This window comes from Miniopterus schreibersii (genome assembly GCF_964146895.1).
Source record: "Miniopterus schreibersii genome assembly, chromosome: 2".
Classification (NCBI taxonomy): Eukaryota; Metazoa; Chordata; class Mammalia; order Chiroptera; family Miniopteridae; genus Miniopterus; species Miniopterus schreibersii.
The window spans coordinates 133,656,683-133,674,859 of NC_138102.1; the positions used below are offsets into that span (position 1 = coordinate 133,656,683).

The window sequence follows — 18,177 nt, forward strand, 5'->3', positions numbered from 1 at the left end:
GTGGGATTTAGTGCCTAGATGGAACCAAAACCTTTTATCTCTCTGGGAAGGTTTTAAGTTACTATTTTAGAATTTCTATTTCTTCTGTCAGTTGTATTTATTCTGTCAGTGTTAAGGGTGAATTGTTTCTGCAAAATTCATATATTGAAGCCCTACCCCTCAGTACCTCAAACTTAACTGTATTTGTACAAAGGGCTTTTAAAGAGGTAATTAAGTTTAAAAGGAGATCATTAGGGTGGGCCCTAATCCAAGATGACTGGTATCTTTGTAAGAAGACTAGAACAGGTGGGGACACCAGGAGTAAAAAAGTGATGGCCACAGGAAGAGGCAACGAGAGAAAACCTTTTAAACTTTCTCTTCTATATAAGCATTTGAAGTCACAGGTCTCCCTTGGAGTTGAAGATGTTCTAGCTTCACCTCACACACTTTCATGTAGTTTTCTCAACTCATCATGTTCACTTTCTAGATATCTTATTTATTGCTAATTATCTGGTGGTGAGAGAGCATACTCTGTATGCAACATACTGAAACTCAGTTATGGACCAGCATTTGTTGCGTGGAGTGTTAAGTGTCAATCATTTTATATTAATATATCCACACTAAATATATTCTGCTAGTGTTGGTGTGGTGTATAATTTTCTACTTTTTACTTATAATTTGTCTGGTCCTTACAGACAAATTATAAGTGTGTCTTTTGGTAAAAGCGTAGAGTTGGATCTTTTCTTTTTTGTCCTGTCTTACAATTGCTGCCTTATTTAGAGAGTTTGGTCCGTTACATCTGTAGTATTATTACTTCAACTCATACAATAGATACATGGCTCAAAACTGAATGTAACACTGAGTTTATAAATTGAAGAGTTCGATTTTACTAAAGCTACTCAATATTTATAAGTCCAAGAGGAATTCCATCTCAAATAAAAAAAAAAAAATTGTAATTTCTCCATATTTACAACTTTTTTTTGGTTTTCCTAAATGAGAACAGTTCTAAAATAATCCATGTTTGTAGGCTGCTTTGTCTTAAGTAATTTTCAGGACACTGATAATTCACCACAGGAATTAGGGAGTTTAGGGGATGAACAAGTAACTGGGCATCTTGAGCTTCTTGTGGGAAATGAGTTAAAAGGACATGATGGGATTAATGCTGATAAACTCAGAAAATTAAAAAATTGCCCACTTGATATAATAGAAAGAAGATTCTCAGTATAAAAATGAAATACTTCCACTACTTATAGGGAGAACTCCAGGTCAGAAGAGAGCAGGTCCAGGGGAAAGAGTGAAGGCACAGTGTAAGGCCAGACATAAGCAGAGCACTTCAATACCCGAGGGCAAATTGTTTAAAGCCCAGGGCCCTAAGGATCAATGCACAGAGGAGGAGTAAGGAGGAAGGCCTGCTAACCTACAACGCTCCTGTATGGTTTAAATACTATAAAGAAGTTTTAACGAGAGACTTCTGTTTAAGGTGTTACAAAGTTTAAGAATCCTGAAAGATTTTAACTAATAATTTAAAAAGCAAGGTAATAGTCAAGGTTTAAAACAACAGTTTGGGAAATTCTAAGAATTTGTCATTACTGAGAAAAATGTAAGAATATACATTATGGGAAAAGGCTGTTGGGATATTTCCGTATTTATTGTTTTACTTTTATGAGTGCAGACTTAATTCCATTGCTTCGCCAAACTATATAGAACAAGCCAAAAGTTTCTGATATGCAGGAAAATTCTGAGCAAAATAAGCACCAACTTTAACCACGATTTTCTACAGTAGACATAGTTAATTAGCAATACAATTTAAACATTTAAAATATTTGATTTTATGCATATTAAAATGTGTAGTCTTAATTTTACAGTTAAAAGAACAATTTCTAGAGAGATAGCTGTATTCTTATCTGCTTTGTATAATCACATTTAATAGACATTTCTAGAAAAAAATGACATAAAAACCCACTTGACTGATTTTCTCCATCTTTTGAAAACCTAGTCCAAAACATTATGTCAAATTTTAATTTTACTTTAAGTTTGTTCACTTTCTGAATTCCCTTAATAACCTAGAGTTTTTTCTTTTGACAACCCTGGCAATTTCCAGGCTCCCAAAGGCAGAGCTGGGATATAATTATATGATGGTATGATGTGAGGTGAGAATACATATATTTGTTAAAAATAATTTTTGTACTGTTTTACGTTATCCATTTTAAAATTCTTTACCCAATCATTAGTGCAAATAAGTCTTGATCAACATTTTATTTTTATTTTTTTAAAAAAAATATCTTTATTGATTTCAGAGAGAGGAAAGGAGAAGGAGAGAGATGGAAACATCAATGAGGAGAGAGTCATTGATCCCGCAACCCGGGTATGTGCCCTGACTGGGAATCGAACCCCGATCACCTGGATCCTAGGTCAATGCTCAACCGCTGAGCCACGCCCAGCCGGGCTTGATCAACATTTTAATTTTACCACGTACATTTTATTTCCCCAATTATGATATTTAAAAACCTAATCTATGTAGCTTATAAAAATTTGAATATACTAATCCAGTTTTAAATGAAAGTTTTGTTGCCTGAGCTTTTTGGAAATTTCTTTCTTAGTGCATAGTAAATATCAATTAAGCACATGAAAAACACAGATTGAATTGAAATGCCCCACAAGCTAGGATAATGCTCACAAAAAACTCTATGTATTTCTCATTAGAAAAACCTGATAATGAAACAATATAGTACAGCTCTGCAACTTCATATATGTCAGCAGGATACAAACAAACTCTCCTTTTCTCTTTCTCTATCCTCTGGCACTTGAAAGATTTGGGAGTTATCAACAAAATTATATTTTGAAGAGAAGCTGTATAGAAACAAAAACAAATTTATTTTAGAGTAAAAAATATGGAAAAAAAAATTCTAGTACTCTTCTTTGGCTCTAAAAGTGAAATTTTCCTTTCCTTCTCACTCTTCCAAGATTTTTTACTTATTACCCTTTCCCCTAATGTATAAGAATGCTTCACACTTCTACCTTAGAAACTGAACTGGGAGACGTGCTCATCCACACTGTACGAGCAAAGATCAGCAGCATATCAAGCAGGGAGGGTGGGAAGCAGGCAGTAATGAAACACATTGTCTGTAAACAACTTGAATAAAACAGACTAGCAGCTGGCCTGCTTTTGATGCCGGCGACGCTCTGTGACAGTGCATCCCTCCTCTCTGGGGTGGAAGGCTTCGGATGGCATGCTCCCCCCGCCCTCTTTGGTAAGCCTCTGAACGAGACACCCAAAATCTCTCTCATAGTCTCCTGGCTTCTTTCTTATGTCTTTCCCTCAGTGAAATGACATACTTAATGAAAAAGCACTGTCTTCATAGTGTATCAATGGCTGATCTTCACGCCCAAATCAGCATTTTGTGTGGTTTTCATATCTATCTACTTGCTAGGAAAGCAAGGATAAAAGTAAGACTACTAAGACAACACAGGTTGTAAGAGAAAGCATTTAAATAAAAGGTCAGGCCACAGCTTTTTTATAGAGTTTAATTAAAACTAGAGTATAGGTGAAGAAAAAGTCCTGAAAAATAAGGGTTGCATTTGGGGAAATATAAAGAAGGGCACACTTACGTTAGATGAACAAAATAAGGAAAAAATGCCATGTAACATTTAAAATTTAATTAAAATGGTAATAAATGTACCTAAGTTGAATTTTAAAAGGGAAGGTTAATCGATATTCCAGCTGGTATCTTTCTTATTCAATACTCAAATACTGAGCTGAAGATACTTTTGGAAAAAAAAGTTATTAGACTTCCAGATGACTTTCTGTTTAGACTAAATAAGTCAGCAATGAGTACACCACACAGTTCACAAAGCACCTTCCCATAGAATACACGAGCCTTAAGAGCTCTCAACAGTCCCGGGAGGCTGTAACAGTGGGAGGCGGTGCACACTGAGGATAAATTACTGGTTCCACCACATCGTAATTTGCGGACGTGGGAGTATTACTTAACTGCTTTGTACCTTGGTTTCTCCATATGAAAATGGGATGACTGTCCCTACCTCATAGCTATTGTGGTAAATGAGATAATACATAGGACACTTTAATATAGCACCTGGTCCTTGATGAGTGCTCAATAAATGCTGCTGTTATTGTTATCATTATTTTACGGGTAACAAAACAGACTTGGAGAGATTAAGTTTGAAGTCATATGTAGCAAAGCTAGAAGCAGAATTCTAGACTAGATATATTCCTACCACCCTGTATTACCGATGAATATCTACTTTTAGAGTATAGATTAGCTGTTTGCACAGTTTATTTTACAGTTTTTTTTTTGTAGTTGATAATGCCATTTGAGTTTGACAAAGTCAATTGAATTAACATCGTTTCCAATGAAAAAACATACTTCTTTTAGTAGGAATAGAAGTTAATTACAGGCATTAAAAAGGAATGGTCTCTATGGAGAATTAGGGTGGAGACTAGAAACTAGGGGCTAGAAAAAGTTAACTCTGGCTTTTCTTTAAACTTCAGAAAAATGGAAATATAGTCTATTAGTTGGTAGACAGCAGAAAGACTGAAAGCTCTGTAACTACAGAGATATTTGTTTACTCTCAAGACTCTAGAAGTGATTATTAGGTGCACAAACACTGGTTTAATGAATGTTTAAATTTAAAAAATCAACTTTAAAACATCCTTAAACAGTAGGATTCACTTTGCTCTGACATGTTTTTCTTTCCATTTTTAACTATATGGTAACTAAAAAGTCTAGCGTATAATCAGTCACCTACCCATAAAATTGGGGATTTTTATCAAAAGATTCAAAGTAAGAAATAAAAGACTAAATAAGGCCTTGAATAGCTTTATTGAAATCTGTATAAATAAACATGCACATTTCAAATGTAAACTCAAGTGAACTCAAGTGCAGACAAAATTTTAACCTCTGTCATGCAGGAGGTTAGTTTACATTAAAAAAAGAAAAAAAGAAAAAAGAAAAGAAAAACAAAAACAAAAGCAGCTTTTAAAATACCAGGATGTAAAACCAGCTTTAATATCAAGGTATAAAGCAAAGCCATGATCAACATACCTCATTTATTTATCCTGGTCAAATGCATTTTTTAAAACTTTTAAATGCTAACATAAATAAATAATTTACCAAAATGTGCACTCACAGAGTGAACTTTTATTTACAATACACAATTTATAATCTATTGTATTTGATTAGTTCAAGTGAAGAACATTATACTTTTTGCTTTAGTAACAGTAGGACACAAAGCAATTTTTCAGGTAGTCAACATGTGAAATGTGCCCCAGCATTTAGCTCTGTTAAAGGCAGTATTGTATGCCAATTGATAATACATTCTTTTCAACTAGACCAAAGGGGAAAAGCAGCAAATGAAAAATGTTTCAGATGTTCACACGTATTTTTGGCATCCTGGATCCTTAAATGTGGTGAACTAAAATCAAATTCAAGGTTTGTATGCCTTATATACTGTACAGGTTCTGACTCTGGAACATGCAAATGCCAATTCTCCTATAGCAAGTTACCTTCTGAGAAAAGCTGTAAGGCTATGGTGAATTCCATCAGGAACACACAAAGAAAGTTAACAGACCTACCTTTAAAGCCAATTGTCCAATAATGATTTAAAGGCCAGTATATGAAAAAAATTTCTCATCCTAAGCTTGATGTAATTATTACTATGGATACAGAATACTATTAAGTCTGTTCTTATAGTACAATAGTTGGGAGAGCCAAAAGTTGCCAAATTACCAAAAAATGGGGTAGAAAAAAACAGACAGCAAAAAATTTAATTCTGGACCAACATCAGCTTAAAGATATGCATTTTAAAGCAAGTCAAAAAGAATTTGAATGTCTAAGGAACAGATCCCAAGAGCTGTAAAAAATACTTACATTTAACTGAAAAATGACTTTAGATGGAGTATGAAATCTAGAACCTGTTTCCACAGTAGCGGTAAGATGATTTTTAATGATACTACAAAAGGAAATAACTTTTTCAAGACTATTTCTTGTATCATGATTTGGTTTTTTAATAGGCCCACACTGATTACTAGGGATAGTTTGAAAATTTGGTTTTCCAAGAATTCTACTGCAGTATTTATGCCACATTGATACTGCAGCTAAATATCATAGTAGTATATGTAGCAGACTAATGCACATGAACTAGATTATCCAAAAACTAAGTTCAGCCATAGTTTTCTTGCAGTATTATTAGAGCAAAATAAATGACCAACATCCACAAATTTAACATCTGTCATCAATTAACTCACATCCAAAAAATTAAAGAAAACATAATTCATCAAAACAGCAGCAAACTTAAAAGGGATTTATTTGTGATTTCCTATATATATTTAGCTTGTAAATACAAGACTGTAAATGTATTAAGAGACAATTTCTGTTAAAGTTTTCATTGTGTTTCACTTCAAGTACTGCACAAGTTAAAATCTGATAAAGGATTTACATTCAGTTATCTGAAACTCCTCATCTCAGACTTTTTGTTTAATGTGGTGGATAACTTCATTTCAATAGATACCACCAGCAGGAAAGTCTCTCTTTTATGGCTTCTAGGACTTTCATTAGTTAGTGTGCATACAGTTTTCGTTTTCTATATCATTGTCATTATCATTGCTATCTTCATCACTTTCTAACGGGATGCCTGCGGCAGCTGAAGCACCTTTAGTTTCTCGGTCAAGAGGGAAAAAGCCAGTTCCACTGAAAGTGTCTTGCCTCTGGTAGAAGAGCACATACGCTGCTTTGGACTGTTAAAACAAGCAAAGGATGTTAAAAAGGCCATGATTTTCAAAGGTCACATTAAATATAGTATACATTTTTAGTTGGTAACCAATTCTGGTGATAGGGTACAAATCAAATAAAAAATCCACACACAGTCAGATGGAAGTTATGAAAATTGATTAAATATGACTTCTACTTATAAAAAAGGAATGGTCACTGAAATTTTAACATTTTTATTCTCTTCTAAGTGAGTTGGACAGATAAATAAATGCCACTATAGTACAGATTAATCTAGTTACTCTAACATAAAGTAGAATTCTATGCCTTCTTTGCTCCTGTCTCTAAGGAAAAGAAGGGCTTCTTTCTAATCTAATCACATCATTCTATGTTTGCTGTAGAGTCCAACTTTTTCTGCTGTCTCAAGGCTATTGCTCCCTCAGTCATCATTGTGTATCTTTAATGAGTCCTTATTTATTGGACTTTTTGGCGTTAAGAGTCTTTCTCACAGCCAGGCTGGTGGTCTAATATTCCTCATTCACTCTCCTGCACACTCAATTCAATATGGCCTAACTGCTGCCCCAACCATTTTAACAAAATGGTCTTCACTAGAGTCAATAACCTCCTACACACAAATTAAATAAATACTTTTAGTTCTTTTAGTCAATCTCTCTGTAGCATTTAATGTTCTACTACTACTCTTCCTGCATCAAACCATTTTTAGCTTCTGTGATACCACTCTTCCTTATATCTTCTATCTTTATAGTTTCTTCTGACTTTTCTGTGGGCCCATTAAATCCTGCCCTTTAAAAAAAATCATGTTCTGTCCTTAGCCCATCACTCTTTCTCAATCTGTATCTCTTCACTAGGTGACTCACTCAACCTATGGCTTCAACTGCTACCTAAGACCCACAGCTCAAATTTACAACTTAAGCTAGTTCTCACCCCTGAATTCTAATCCTATTAGTCCAAATACCTAAGGAGAATTTCCACATAGCTATCATATAGGTACTTCAAACTTCAACAGCAAATTTTATTCCCATTGTTCCTATTTTGGTGAATAGTGAAGTAAGAGTCATCTTTAAATTTTTCCTCTTTGCATCTCTGTATCTGTATCTTCACTTATATATAATCTTAATCAAGTTCTTCTAATTCTATCTAGTAAATCTCATAAATCCATTCTCCTCTTGTCTATACACAATACTATCACTACTTTAAATTTATTTTTATTATTACTTTTAATAATTTTTTATTTTTCAATTAAAGTTGACATACAACATTATATTAGTTGCAGGTGTACAACATAGTAAATTTAGAAGCTTAAATTTCATGACAGCCTCCTTTCTGCTGGAGGCAGAATATGGTCTTTCTGCTTTTCTCAGTGCCTCCCAATTTATCTTCTACAGTGTTCTCAGACAGATGTTAAGATGCAAATTTAATAATGTTCTACTGCTTAACAATCACCTAACGCTTCTCACAGCTTTTAAAAAAATGTCTAAATAATGAAGAAAGTCATCTCTTGATCTGAGTTCCAAATTTAGTTAATTTCCGCCCTATATCCCTAACAAGAGACTTTTCTTTCAGTAATACCAAATTATTTGCTGTTCCCCTAAATGTCATGTTCTGTCATGCCTCCTTTCTTCTGTAGGTACTGTACTATTCTTTCTGTGTAGAATATTTGCTTCTTTTGTCTAATTTACTCCTATTTTTATTTGCAGACTCAGGTTAAACACTACTTTATGCAAAAAACTTCCCTGTATCAGTCTTGTCTCCTTTAAACCCCAAATCTGATTAAGACAGCTGTCTCCTTTCTATGTAGCCAAGGTATTTAATAGTACTTAAAAGGTTAATTTGCTTGTCTGTCATCTTTAAATTATAAACCTCTTGAAATCAGATATTTGTCTTTTAACCTTGCTTAGAACAGAGTCCTAAATATAGAAGCCACTCAAATACTTGTTGACTAAATGAAGAAACATCATTGTTAAGATGCAAAGTAACATCTAGCTCATATATTGTATGTAAATAAGATGTGTTATTTATCTGAAGGCAAGATTAGGGCAGTGTTGCTAATTCAGGGTGTTTTGGTTGCGAGATTAAACAAGAGAACAAAATTGAAAAGTGAGAGAAATGACTTGAAACCAGAAATCTAAATATAATCTGGAAATGTAGTTAATTTAGGCATTCATACATTTCAAAAAATATTAAGAGTTCAAGTCTGATTTTTGTTATAGCTATAAGGAGATAAGCAACAGTATATAATTTATATGTATATACATATACATATATTATATATACATACAAAATATTTGTAGGGAAACAACTCAGAATTATGTTATATCTATCTATCCATCCAATGACAGGTTAAAACCATGCCAATAAATGGGCTCAGAAGTTTATTTTATTTTTTTTAAATATATCTTTATTGATTTCAGACAGAGGAAAGGAGAGGGAGAGAGAGATAGAAACATCAATGATGAGAGAGTCACTGATCGAGCCCACAACCTGGGCATGTGCCCTGACCGGGAATCGAACCCCGATCGCCTGGATCCTAGGTCGACGCTCAACCACTGAGCCACGCCGGCCGGGCAGAAGTTTATTAATTTATAAAGTTGAACAATTTAAGTTGAAGAATTTTAAAGTATTTTAAACTAAAATAAATGTGCCTCTGCCCTCAAGGAATATATAATTTAAACTTAGAAAAAAGGTACAGCAGTCAGTACTTCCCACATCAACAGTAGACTTCTATATAGGAAATATGAGTAAATATTGTATTTCTCAATCTTTATAATACTGTGATCAGTAAGTAAAATTTATAGAAAGGTAAAACTCATAGAAAAATAAACCCTTATCAAGCAAGACTTAACTTTCTTAGAATATACTAATCATCCTTTCATCAATCAATGTCTTATAATAAAAATCGGCTCTGATGGGAAGCAAAACAAATGTCAATATTTAGGCTCTGGCTGTGGCTGATAAACTGATTCAAGTGTGACTAGATATAGCTTCCTAATTTTTCTACTACTAAGAAAACATTAAAGTAATAAATACAGAAGGTTAATTTTTAAAAAAATATATAATTTTTTTATCTAATTATGTCATTTTGAGTTTAAGTGTTTAACTGTCATAAAGGATAAGACTTTACTTTAAAAATCACATGTATGGTAATGCTCTTAAAAGACTTTTTTTTCTATTTTAGCATTCTGGCTTTAAGTAATCAACGTCTAGAGTCTATTTTCTAGAGGAAACTTTATATTATAAAAATAAGTTATTATTTTCCTTAGAAAAATCCAGTTTTCATGTTAAAAACTACCAGGAAAATTTTCACATTGCAATTTACACTTCTGTTAGTAGGCAAATTTAGAAAACAAATTTCCACTTAGGGGACAATTTTACATTTCTTTAAATCAGAGCAAGTCTCTCTTAGCTATTAAAATTGCTAGAATACAGACTATAGTGTCCCATGGGCCCCCTTTAAAACAGTGGATTCCTTGATTTTCAGAGAATAAAAGACACACTTACCACAATTTGGTCTTCGGATGCAGTTGAGACACTACTGTCATCAAAGTAGTACCATTTTCCATCATCTTTATTTTTTGCAAAAGCAGTATCTAATAAAAAAACATAATCATGTCTGTAACTGAAATGATTTATGGTTTCCTGGGGGAACCCTTAAAACCTTAAAATCATCTGTGTGAAGAATACTATTAAAATCACATGATAATCATCTCTATCAGGCCTATGTGTTACACATTCAACTGATTCCGTTGAGTAAAAGTTTTTAGAATAACTTCCTAAAATCTATATGCCTAAGATACTTTTCATGTAAGATGAATTTGTAACTTTTTTCATCCCAGGGACAAACAGAACAGATTTGTTATTTTTTAATTCAGAGAATAACAATACTAATGACAACAAATGGTAATCAGCATTTATCACGTATCAGACACAGTGCCATGCACTTTCCATGCATTATTCATAAAGCAGGTATTATCATTATTATTATTCTGATTTCAGAGATGGGGAAACTGAGGCATCAAGAAAAATTTAATTTGTCTGACAGTGTAGCTGTTAGGTAGCAGAGTTAGGATTCAGGTCTGTCTCAGACTCCAGTTTGAAACTTCAACTATAATTTAAATTTTTTATGACAAAATTTTCCAACAACACTATCTCACTAATTTGTAGTGGTTTTTATACCAGAATAATTTTCAGTCTTTAACAAAAGTACAGAGCAAGAGAAAGGTAAAAGGCAATTAATGAATTAATTTGCACAATTTTTAAAGATTTGCTTCATCTTTAAGATTAAAAAAAAAATGCCCCCTTTTCCCATCCTATGCTTTGTATAAACTCCCTAATAACTGAGGAAACAAGCTGCAAAATGTCCTCAAAACAATTATGTGCTGTCACAGCTCCTAAAAAGTCACACTTTACAGGCCATGTGCTCTAAATAATTCTACCCCTCACAAAACAAATGTACTGTTATTCTGAGTGGAGCCTATTGTGGGCTGTAAGTTTGTCAACTTGAACTCACAACTGATGCACTCACAAATTAAAAGAAACATTGTTAGGCTGAATAAAAAGACAAAATCTAACAATAGTATGGTTTATGAGAGAGAGACAAATCCTACAAAAAGGCATACAGAGTTTGCAAACTAAATGATATCAAAAGAAAGCTAGATAACATTTGTAATTCTGAGAAAAACAAAAGAGAAAAAGGAATGTGAAGTCCCAGTGAAAGGAACAATAAAGAGGGAAGAGCTACCCATCATAAACATAAATGCAACTAATAATGCGAAAAACAACACTTCAGTAGAATTCCTGAAAAACTCCTCTCAGAAATAGAATAAACATAAAAAATGACCAGAGGTGGTAGTAATTTGAATAGAAAATAACTGTTTTCAAGCACAGAAACATTAAGAATCAGGCCACTTATTAAGCCACATGAAAGCCTTAATAAACTCCTACGGATTAATATAATACAGACAAGGCTCATTATAAAATAAAATTAAGAACAAAAGGAGAGCTTTATAAAAACCATGTATTTAGAAAAACACATAACTGAAAATATTACATTCCAAATTTTATGTGATATAGATAAAGCAGTATTTAGAGGGAAATTTAGAACTTTTATTATAGCCTTCAACAGAAGGGAGAATGGAAAGTAAAACGCATTCAACCCAAAAAGTTGGGAAAAGAACAACAGAGGAAACCCAAAGTAACAAGAAGAAAAATATACCAAAGGGAAGAGAAGAAATCATGAGAGAAAATACATACATGTAATAACAAATAGGAAAATTTAATAAAATGAAAAGCTAATTCTTTGAACAGAGTAATAAGACAGACCTGAGAAGACCAACTAAAAAAAAAAAGACAAAGGGAAAAATAGCATAAGAGTATTATAAACAACTATTTTCAAATAAATTGGAAAACACAGACATACTTTTAGAAAGATAGCAAATGCCACAATGTGCATGCACATTTTAGAAAAAGAAAACTGAATAGACTTCAAAAAGCATGACATAAATAGAAATGTTTAAGGCTGTAAAGCCCAGATAAGTGAATTTTTACAGGTTAATTCTAGTGGACTTTCATGAATAGTTAATTCCTACATAATGCTAGTTGCTTCAAGAAACAGATAAAATATCCCAGCCTTTTTATTAGGGTAGACATTTCATTTACGAATTGTAACAATCCTAAATAAAATTAGTTAACCAAGTCCAACTGGGTATATAAAAATACTAAAAGATAAGTAGAATTTTCCATGAATGCAAAGATGGTTCAATAGAAAAAATCTATCAGCTGAACAGTGTAGACTGGTAAAATCATCCTGGAGAGCCATTTGGCAGTACTTAAATATTCATGAAACAGCAATCTCACTTTTGGGCACGTAGCTCAAAGAAATTCTCATAAAGGGGACCATAAAAAATGATGTTTATCAGTCTTATGGTGTTAGAAAGTTAAAGGCAATTTGTATGTCCACCATGAGGTAAAAAGAGAGATAAAATATGATATATGTAAGTCATGAGTGTTTAGAAGCAATGGACTGTATGGATCCATTTTAAGTGTTAAGAGAAAAAACATAAGATTTATAGCGCAGTACCAATCACGTAACTTAACAATATGCATGATTTATAAGAGCACATACATTAAACACTTTAGAAAGGGAAGGGAAAGGAGAATGGGGAAGGACAGTAGCCCTGATTAGACAAGTAACCTTCCTGTTCCTTGAACTGAGGAGTATGAAGAAGAACTCAATCCCTACACCTGATGTCAAAAAACACTCAAAAGCAAACTCATTCACTAGTCAGTATTTATTGAACAACCACTACATGTAAGACACATCTCACATTTTCCCTTTAAGAATAAATATCTTAAGGAAAAAAGTTTGGATTTATCAAACATCATGATTTTAGCAAAAAGGTAAACTGTCAACTTACAGTGTCCTCCTCCCATCCCTCCATAGTGGTTGGAAACAGCAATCAAATTATAGCGGCAAGGACCTGCATTTGGATTAATTAGGAATTCCGACATATCCAAGTCACTGTTTTAAAAACAGATCAAGTTAGTTTTATGTTTCCCCTAACTATAATGAATTCTATTCCCTTCTGTCAGTGTTGTTTGACATACATATATATATATATATATATCTCCAGAGAAATTACTAAGAGCCAAAAAACTTTATAAAACAAGTCATGTATATACTCCTGATTTGAATGTTTTGGCAAAAATTTTCTAACAGGTTGAGAATTTAAAAATTCTGATTTAACTATTGATTGTAGTTATTCAAATGTTTTTATGCTAATATATTTAATTTTCAGTATACATCCTATAGCTTACCATTACTTCTGGTTACTCTTTCGTACTTGCCTCGTTAAAAAACATTAATGATTTTAAACTTCTAATACATCTCTAATAGGTTCTAGATTATCATTACTTCTGGTTCTTCTTATATGCTATACACTTGAAAACTCTGATGGCTTATAATTTTGTTAAAGAGAAAGTTACCATTTTTTGGTTCCATAATTGCAAAACATTTAAAATTTTATTTTTATTATTTTTAATCCTCACATAAGGATATGTTTCCATTGATTTTGGAGACATGGGGGGGGGGGGCGCGGGAAGAGAAACGTTAATGTGAGAAACATTGATTGGTTGCCTCCTGTGGACCCTGACCAGGCCCGCAACCTGGGCACATGCCCTGACTGGGAATCAGAGTCACAACCTCTCAGTGTACAAGATGACGCTCCAACCAACTGAGCCACTCCAGCAAGGGCAACAGTTTTAATTTTAAATTTATAATCACCAATTAGAACAAGCAATCCACAGAGTATTTTTAATATTGTATCATCTTTGTATATACACCTGCCTTAAGCACTGTCTACTTATTAACTATATCAAGTAAATTTGGTGTAGAAATATCATGAAATATATAAGAATATTATCAGTGTTCTTTTAGCAAAATGGGAAAGTATGAAGTTCTTGTTGCAAAATTTTGTTTGATAAAGTCCTTACTGGACTACGTGAATGAGAATATAATATTCCCTCTTATCCTTCTGAATTCTCAATTATGTTTAGTGAAAGCTTAAAAAGAAAGGACTACAACGATGCTGCATCTCCAGACCGCTTTATACCTTTCTACGAATATGATGTCATACTCTGCACAATGCAATAAGAAAAGTGAAGGTGGGTGACACAATAGCACTACTGTATTATCCTTCTAAGCAATTCCATTATTCTGTTTTTATATATCACTTTAATCTTTTTTTAAAGGCATATTTAGGAATAATTGATAATACCTAGGAAAAACAAAATCACCAAGGTCCCATAAATATCTTAGGTTTATAAACAGAGCCAAATGAACCCATAATAATGTAATACAGAATGAGTTTTAGTCTTTTCTTTTTTTAAATATATTTTCTTATTGAAAAAAATCTCTAAGTAGGAATAAAAATTATTACTGATTCTTAAAAACTGTTAGAACTACTCAAAAATACATTCAAAAACTGAAACTGGGTCCAATGCTACCTGATGTCTAAAAAATGTTAGAGCTGTCCAATGTTTATGAAGCATAATCAAAACTTACGTGATAGGAAAATCAACTAAGGTATCCAACTTGTCTCTCATGTATCGACTGTAAGAAAATCGCTTGAGATGTACCACAAGTACTGGAGGCAGGGACCATAAATCCAATTTCTTTGTGGCTTGCTGATGTTCTTTACAATTTGGGCAATACCTAAAAATAAAGAGAAACATTTAAAGCTTGATAGAGCTTTAAATTAAAACAATGCATATTAAAAAAAGTTTGAAAAGTTATGTATTTTTTTCAGTGAACAGTTACTGTATGCCTAATATACACCAGACTGACAGAAATCCCTGTTATTATTTTTATATTTAATACATTTTCCAAATAGATTTAATTATTATAAACTAATATGTAAATAAGTATTCATATAAATGATGAGGGCTAGATTATTTACATTTCAGTATGTTAAAAAGACATGGATGTATTACAAAAATGTGCTGAGATATAGGTATTAGAAAAAAAATCTCAAAATTTCTGGGCTCGAATGGAATTAAAGCAGCACAAAACATACTATAATTTTCCTAAAACAGTTTCTCTCAAAATGGCAGCACAGCTAAAAATTCTCGAAAGAAAGTAACTAAAATGAATTATTCATAGTAAAATGGCTATTACAGAAAATATACTAATAGAATTAAAGCTTAACATTATAAATATATTATAAATATATATAATAAAATATCATATAAAAATGCTTACTATTTAAAATATCAAAGGGAATTTAGTTATCACCTTTCTAACTTGATGTACCACATACCTCAGTATAAATCCTTAAAAAAAATTAGAAACAATTATTTAACTTTGTTTCTTACCAGGGATCTTCAGCACCTAGCTTTTCTTTTGTTGTAAAAAGCTCAATGCAATCTTTTAATTTCACAAAGGGTTTTTTAGGCGGTTTATATTCCACACTTTCATGTTTTTCAAAATCCTAAAGAGAAGTATTTCTTGAGTTAAGAGAACAAAACTCATTTTAGTGATACCATCTTACTATGAATAGTAATGAAAAACTCCTAAACTTTCTCAAAAGAATCAGAAAGGTTATTCCAGCTGAGATTTACATCACTTTCTAAATAACTCCTGTATACACACCTAAAAACAACTAAAAAGTATAAACAGAACGCATGTTTAAAACCAAAAACTGTTTTCTAGTACATAACCAACCAACTTTATCCTGGCAAAATAAACACATCTGGTAGGAGCAAAAGAATGTAAAAAAAAGTGATCAACATGGAAAAGGTAAAAAAGTAATGAGTGATGACATACCTCAGCCGCATTTTCATCAAAATATCTTTTTTTCAAATCAGGATCCCAATCCAAAGCAAGAAAAGATCTTTCTAAGGTGGAAAACATATTTTTCTTTAAAATTTAATATGTCTTAATGTTAAAGTCAATGTATTTTAATGTTAAAATTTACATGAGAATAAACAAATAGCAATCTTTTTTACTTTTATTAGGTGATTAGGACAAATTGCTGTTTCCAAGGCCATTAAAATATTTTAGGAGTTAAAAAATACAACAAAACTTAAGCATAAGTCCAACCTTTATTTAAAAAACAGACATGTATTTTAGTATACTTAGAAATTACAGCTTTACATTTAAGATTTTAGATAAATACTAAAATTCAATTGTTGAATTTTGTGGTTTTCATCTAAAAAAATAACATGCTTTTTGCTCAAGTTTAGTGTTTAAGCAAATACTTACCATCTAGCCTAAGCTGCCTATCATCAAATCTTATGTGCCTGGTATCATCTTTGATGTAGTTGATATCAGTATTGCCTAAGTTGTTAAACTGGAATGTAAACAATCGTTTTTTGTGTCCCGTGAGTTGACCTTTGCAAGTTTCTTCAGTACATAACCCATTTTCAGAATCATTATCTCCTCCAACTGAATCTTCAGACTGACTGTTTTCATTCTCAGAGGGAAGTTCTTGATCTTGGCTGGATTCATCATCTGGCTCATCTGTTTCCATTTCACCTAATTTTAGATATTAGAAATCTTCAAGTAAACTCAGTGTTACATTAAAAAATTATTAACAACAACATTATTTTTCCAGGCTTGCAGATATTTTTTAGTTCCTTAATCCCTATCCTCTCAACTTTACTCTGAGGCAATAATCCAGGTGAAAGTTTTTACAGTTTAATAGAAGAAGCCTTACTTGGTGAGCCTTCTTCATGTATGCCATTTGGGCCATTCCCATTAATATTTTGGTCCTTACAGCAGTGTAGGGATCCTTCAGTGTCTTCAGTTTCAGTAGATATTTTGACATATCGGCTTAAATAAAATCAGAAATCAAACAAGTTCAGTTCTATAAAGGTAAAACTTCATAAGTTTTCTATTTTTTCAAAAAAATAGAACTTTTTAATGCAATAACTGTGGTCATTTAGAAGATTCAAGGATAAATTCAGACTCAAGATAAAGTTCCATATGTGTAACTGACCAATCATGTGTTTTGGTTGTCTTTATAAAAAGTTAATTTGTCTGTCTTGGGTTTTAACATTTTTTTATATGTTAAAAATTTGTGGCAAATAATTTCGTAACTTAAAAATATTATTATATAAAAATCCTCAGATTAAATATATGTACTATTGCTAAGATAATTATAGTTGTGTGATATGATCTTTATGTATGGGTTATGGAAGTACAATGATTAAAACAGGTATCTAAGAATACTAAATATGTCAGCTATAAAGGACAAAAGAAAGGGATCAAGTGACGTTTTTGATTACCTTAAAATTCAAGTCAAATTTTTAGGAAGGCAAAAAGTGGTTGCCTTACAATACTACCAACCATGGAAGTTTATCTTTTTAAATGAAACTATTTATTTGTATGAGTTCTTGAACTAGCAGTGTGTATAAAGAAATGAAACATCTGACACTTGTTATAATTTCAGAGTGTATACATGATAAATTTTTATTTTCTTTCGTTAACTTTTGGTGTAAAACAGCTAAAAGAATTCATGCTTCCTGGGTTTGAAATTACCTCAGTAATGTTTTACATGATCAAGAAACTTGATTAGACTACACTTTGATTTTTAAAATTGCTACCTGTCTAAACAAAGTTGATATAAGACAGACTCACCTAATTGTATTCTGATAGTACCATGCACATTTACTTTCTTTATTTTATATTGTCAATGTAGAATTATCTGACACTTACCACATTCTCAAAAGCAGGAGATTATAGAGCTTATCTTCAGTATTGTTTCGTGGTACAGCCATAAGAAAAGGCTGACCAAAAAGGGAAGAACCAGTATGATGGGTATAACTTGAGTGTCTAAATTTTTCTCTTAGGCAAACAGGAATAATCACATGCTCTGTATCTTCTGTCCTATTGATGTTAATTTCAAACCTACAAAGACAAACTGATCATAAATTTTGAAAACTTTTATGCTAGTCT

At 32.3% G+C, this 18,177-nt stretch overlaps 1 protein-coding gene across 5 annotated transcripts in view; it reads right to left on the reverse strand.

Moving 5' to 3' along the window:
- Positions 1–4,801: 4,801 nt before the first annotated feature.
- USP15 (ubiquitin specific peptidase 15) overlaps positions 4,802–18,177 on the reverse strand; it is a 108,599-nt gene continuing 95,223 nt past the window's right edge. For all 5 annotated transcript variants that reach the window (XM_081127072.1, XM_081127071.1, XM_081127075.1 and 2 more), the window contains 9 exons: positions 17,938–18,129; positions 16,937–17,052; positions 16,483–16,755; positions 16,045–16,115; positions 15,594–15,709; positions 14,785–14,934; positions 13,139–13,242; positions 10,224–10,312; positions 4,802–6,733 (listed from right to left, as the gene is read on the reverse strand). In XM_081127072.1, coding sequence (XP_080983198.1) covers positions 6,551–6,733; positions 10,224–10,312; positions 13,139–13,242; positions 14,785–14,934; positions 15,594–15,709; positions 16,045–16,115; positions 16,483–16,755; positions 16,937–17,052; positions 17,938–18,129 — 1,294 coding nt within the window. In that variant the 3' untranslated portion in view covers positions 4,802–6,550. The remainder of the gene's footprint in view (positions 6,734–10,223; positions 10,313–13,138; positions 13,243–14,784; positions 14,935–15,593; positions 15,710–16,044; positions 16,116–16,482; positions 16,756–16,936; positions 17,053–17,937; positions 18,130–18,177) is intronic.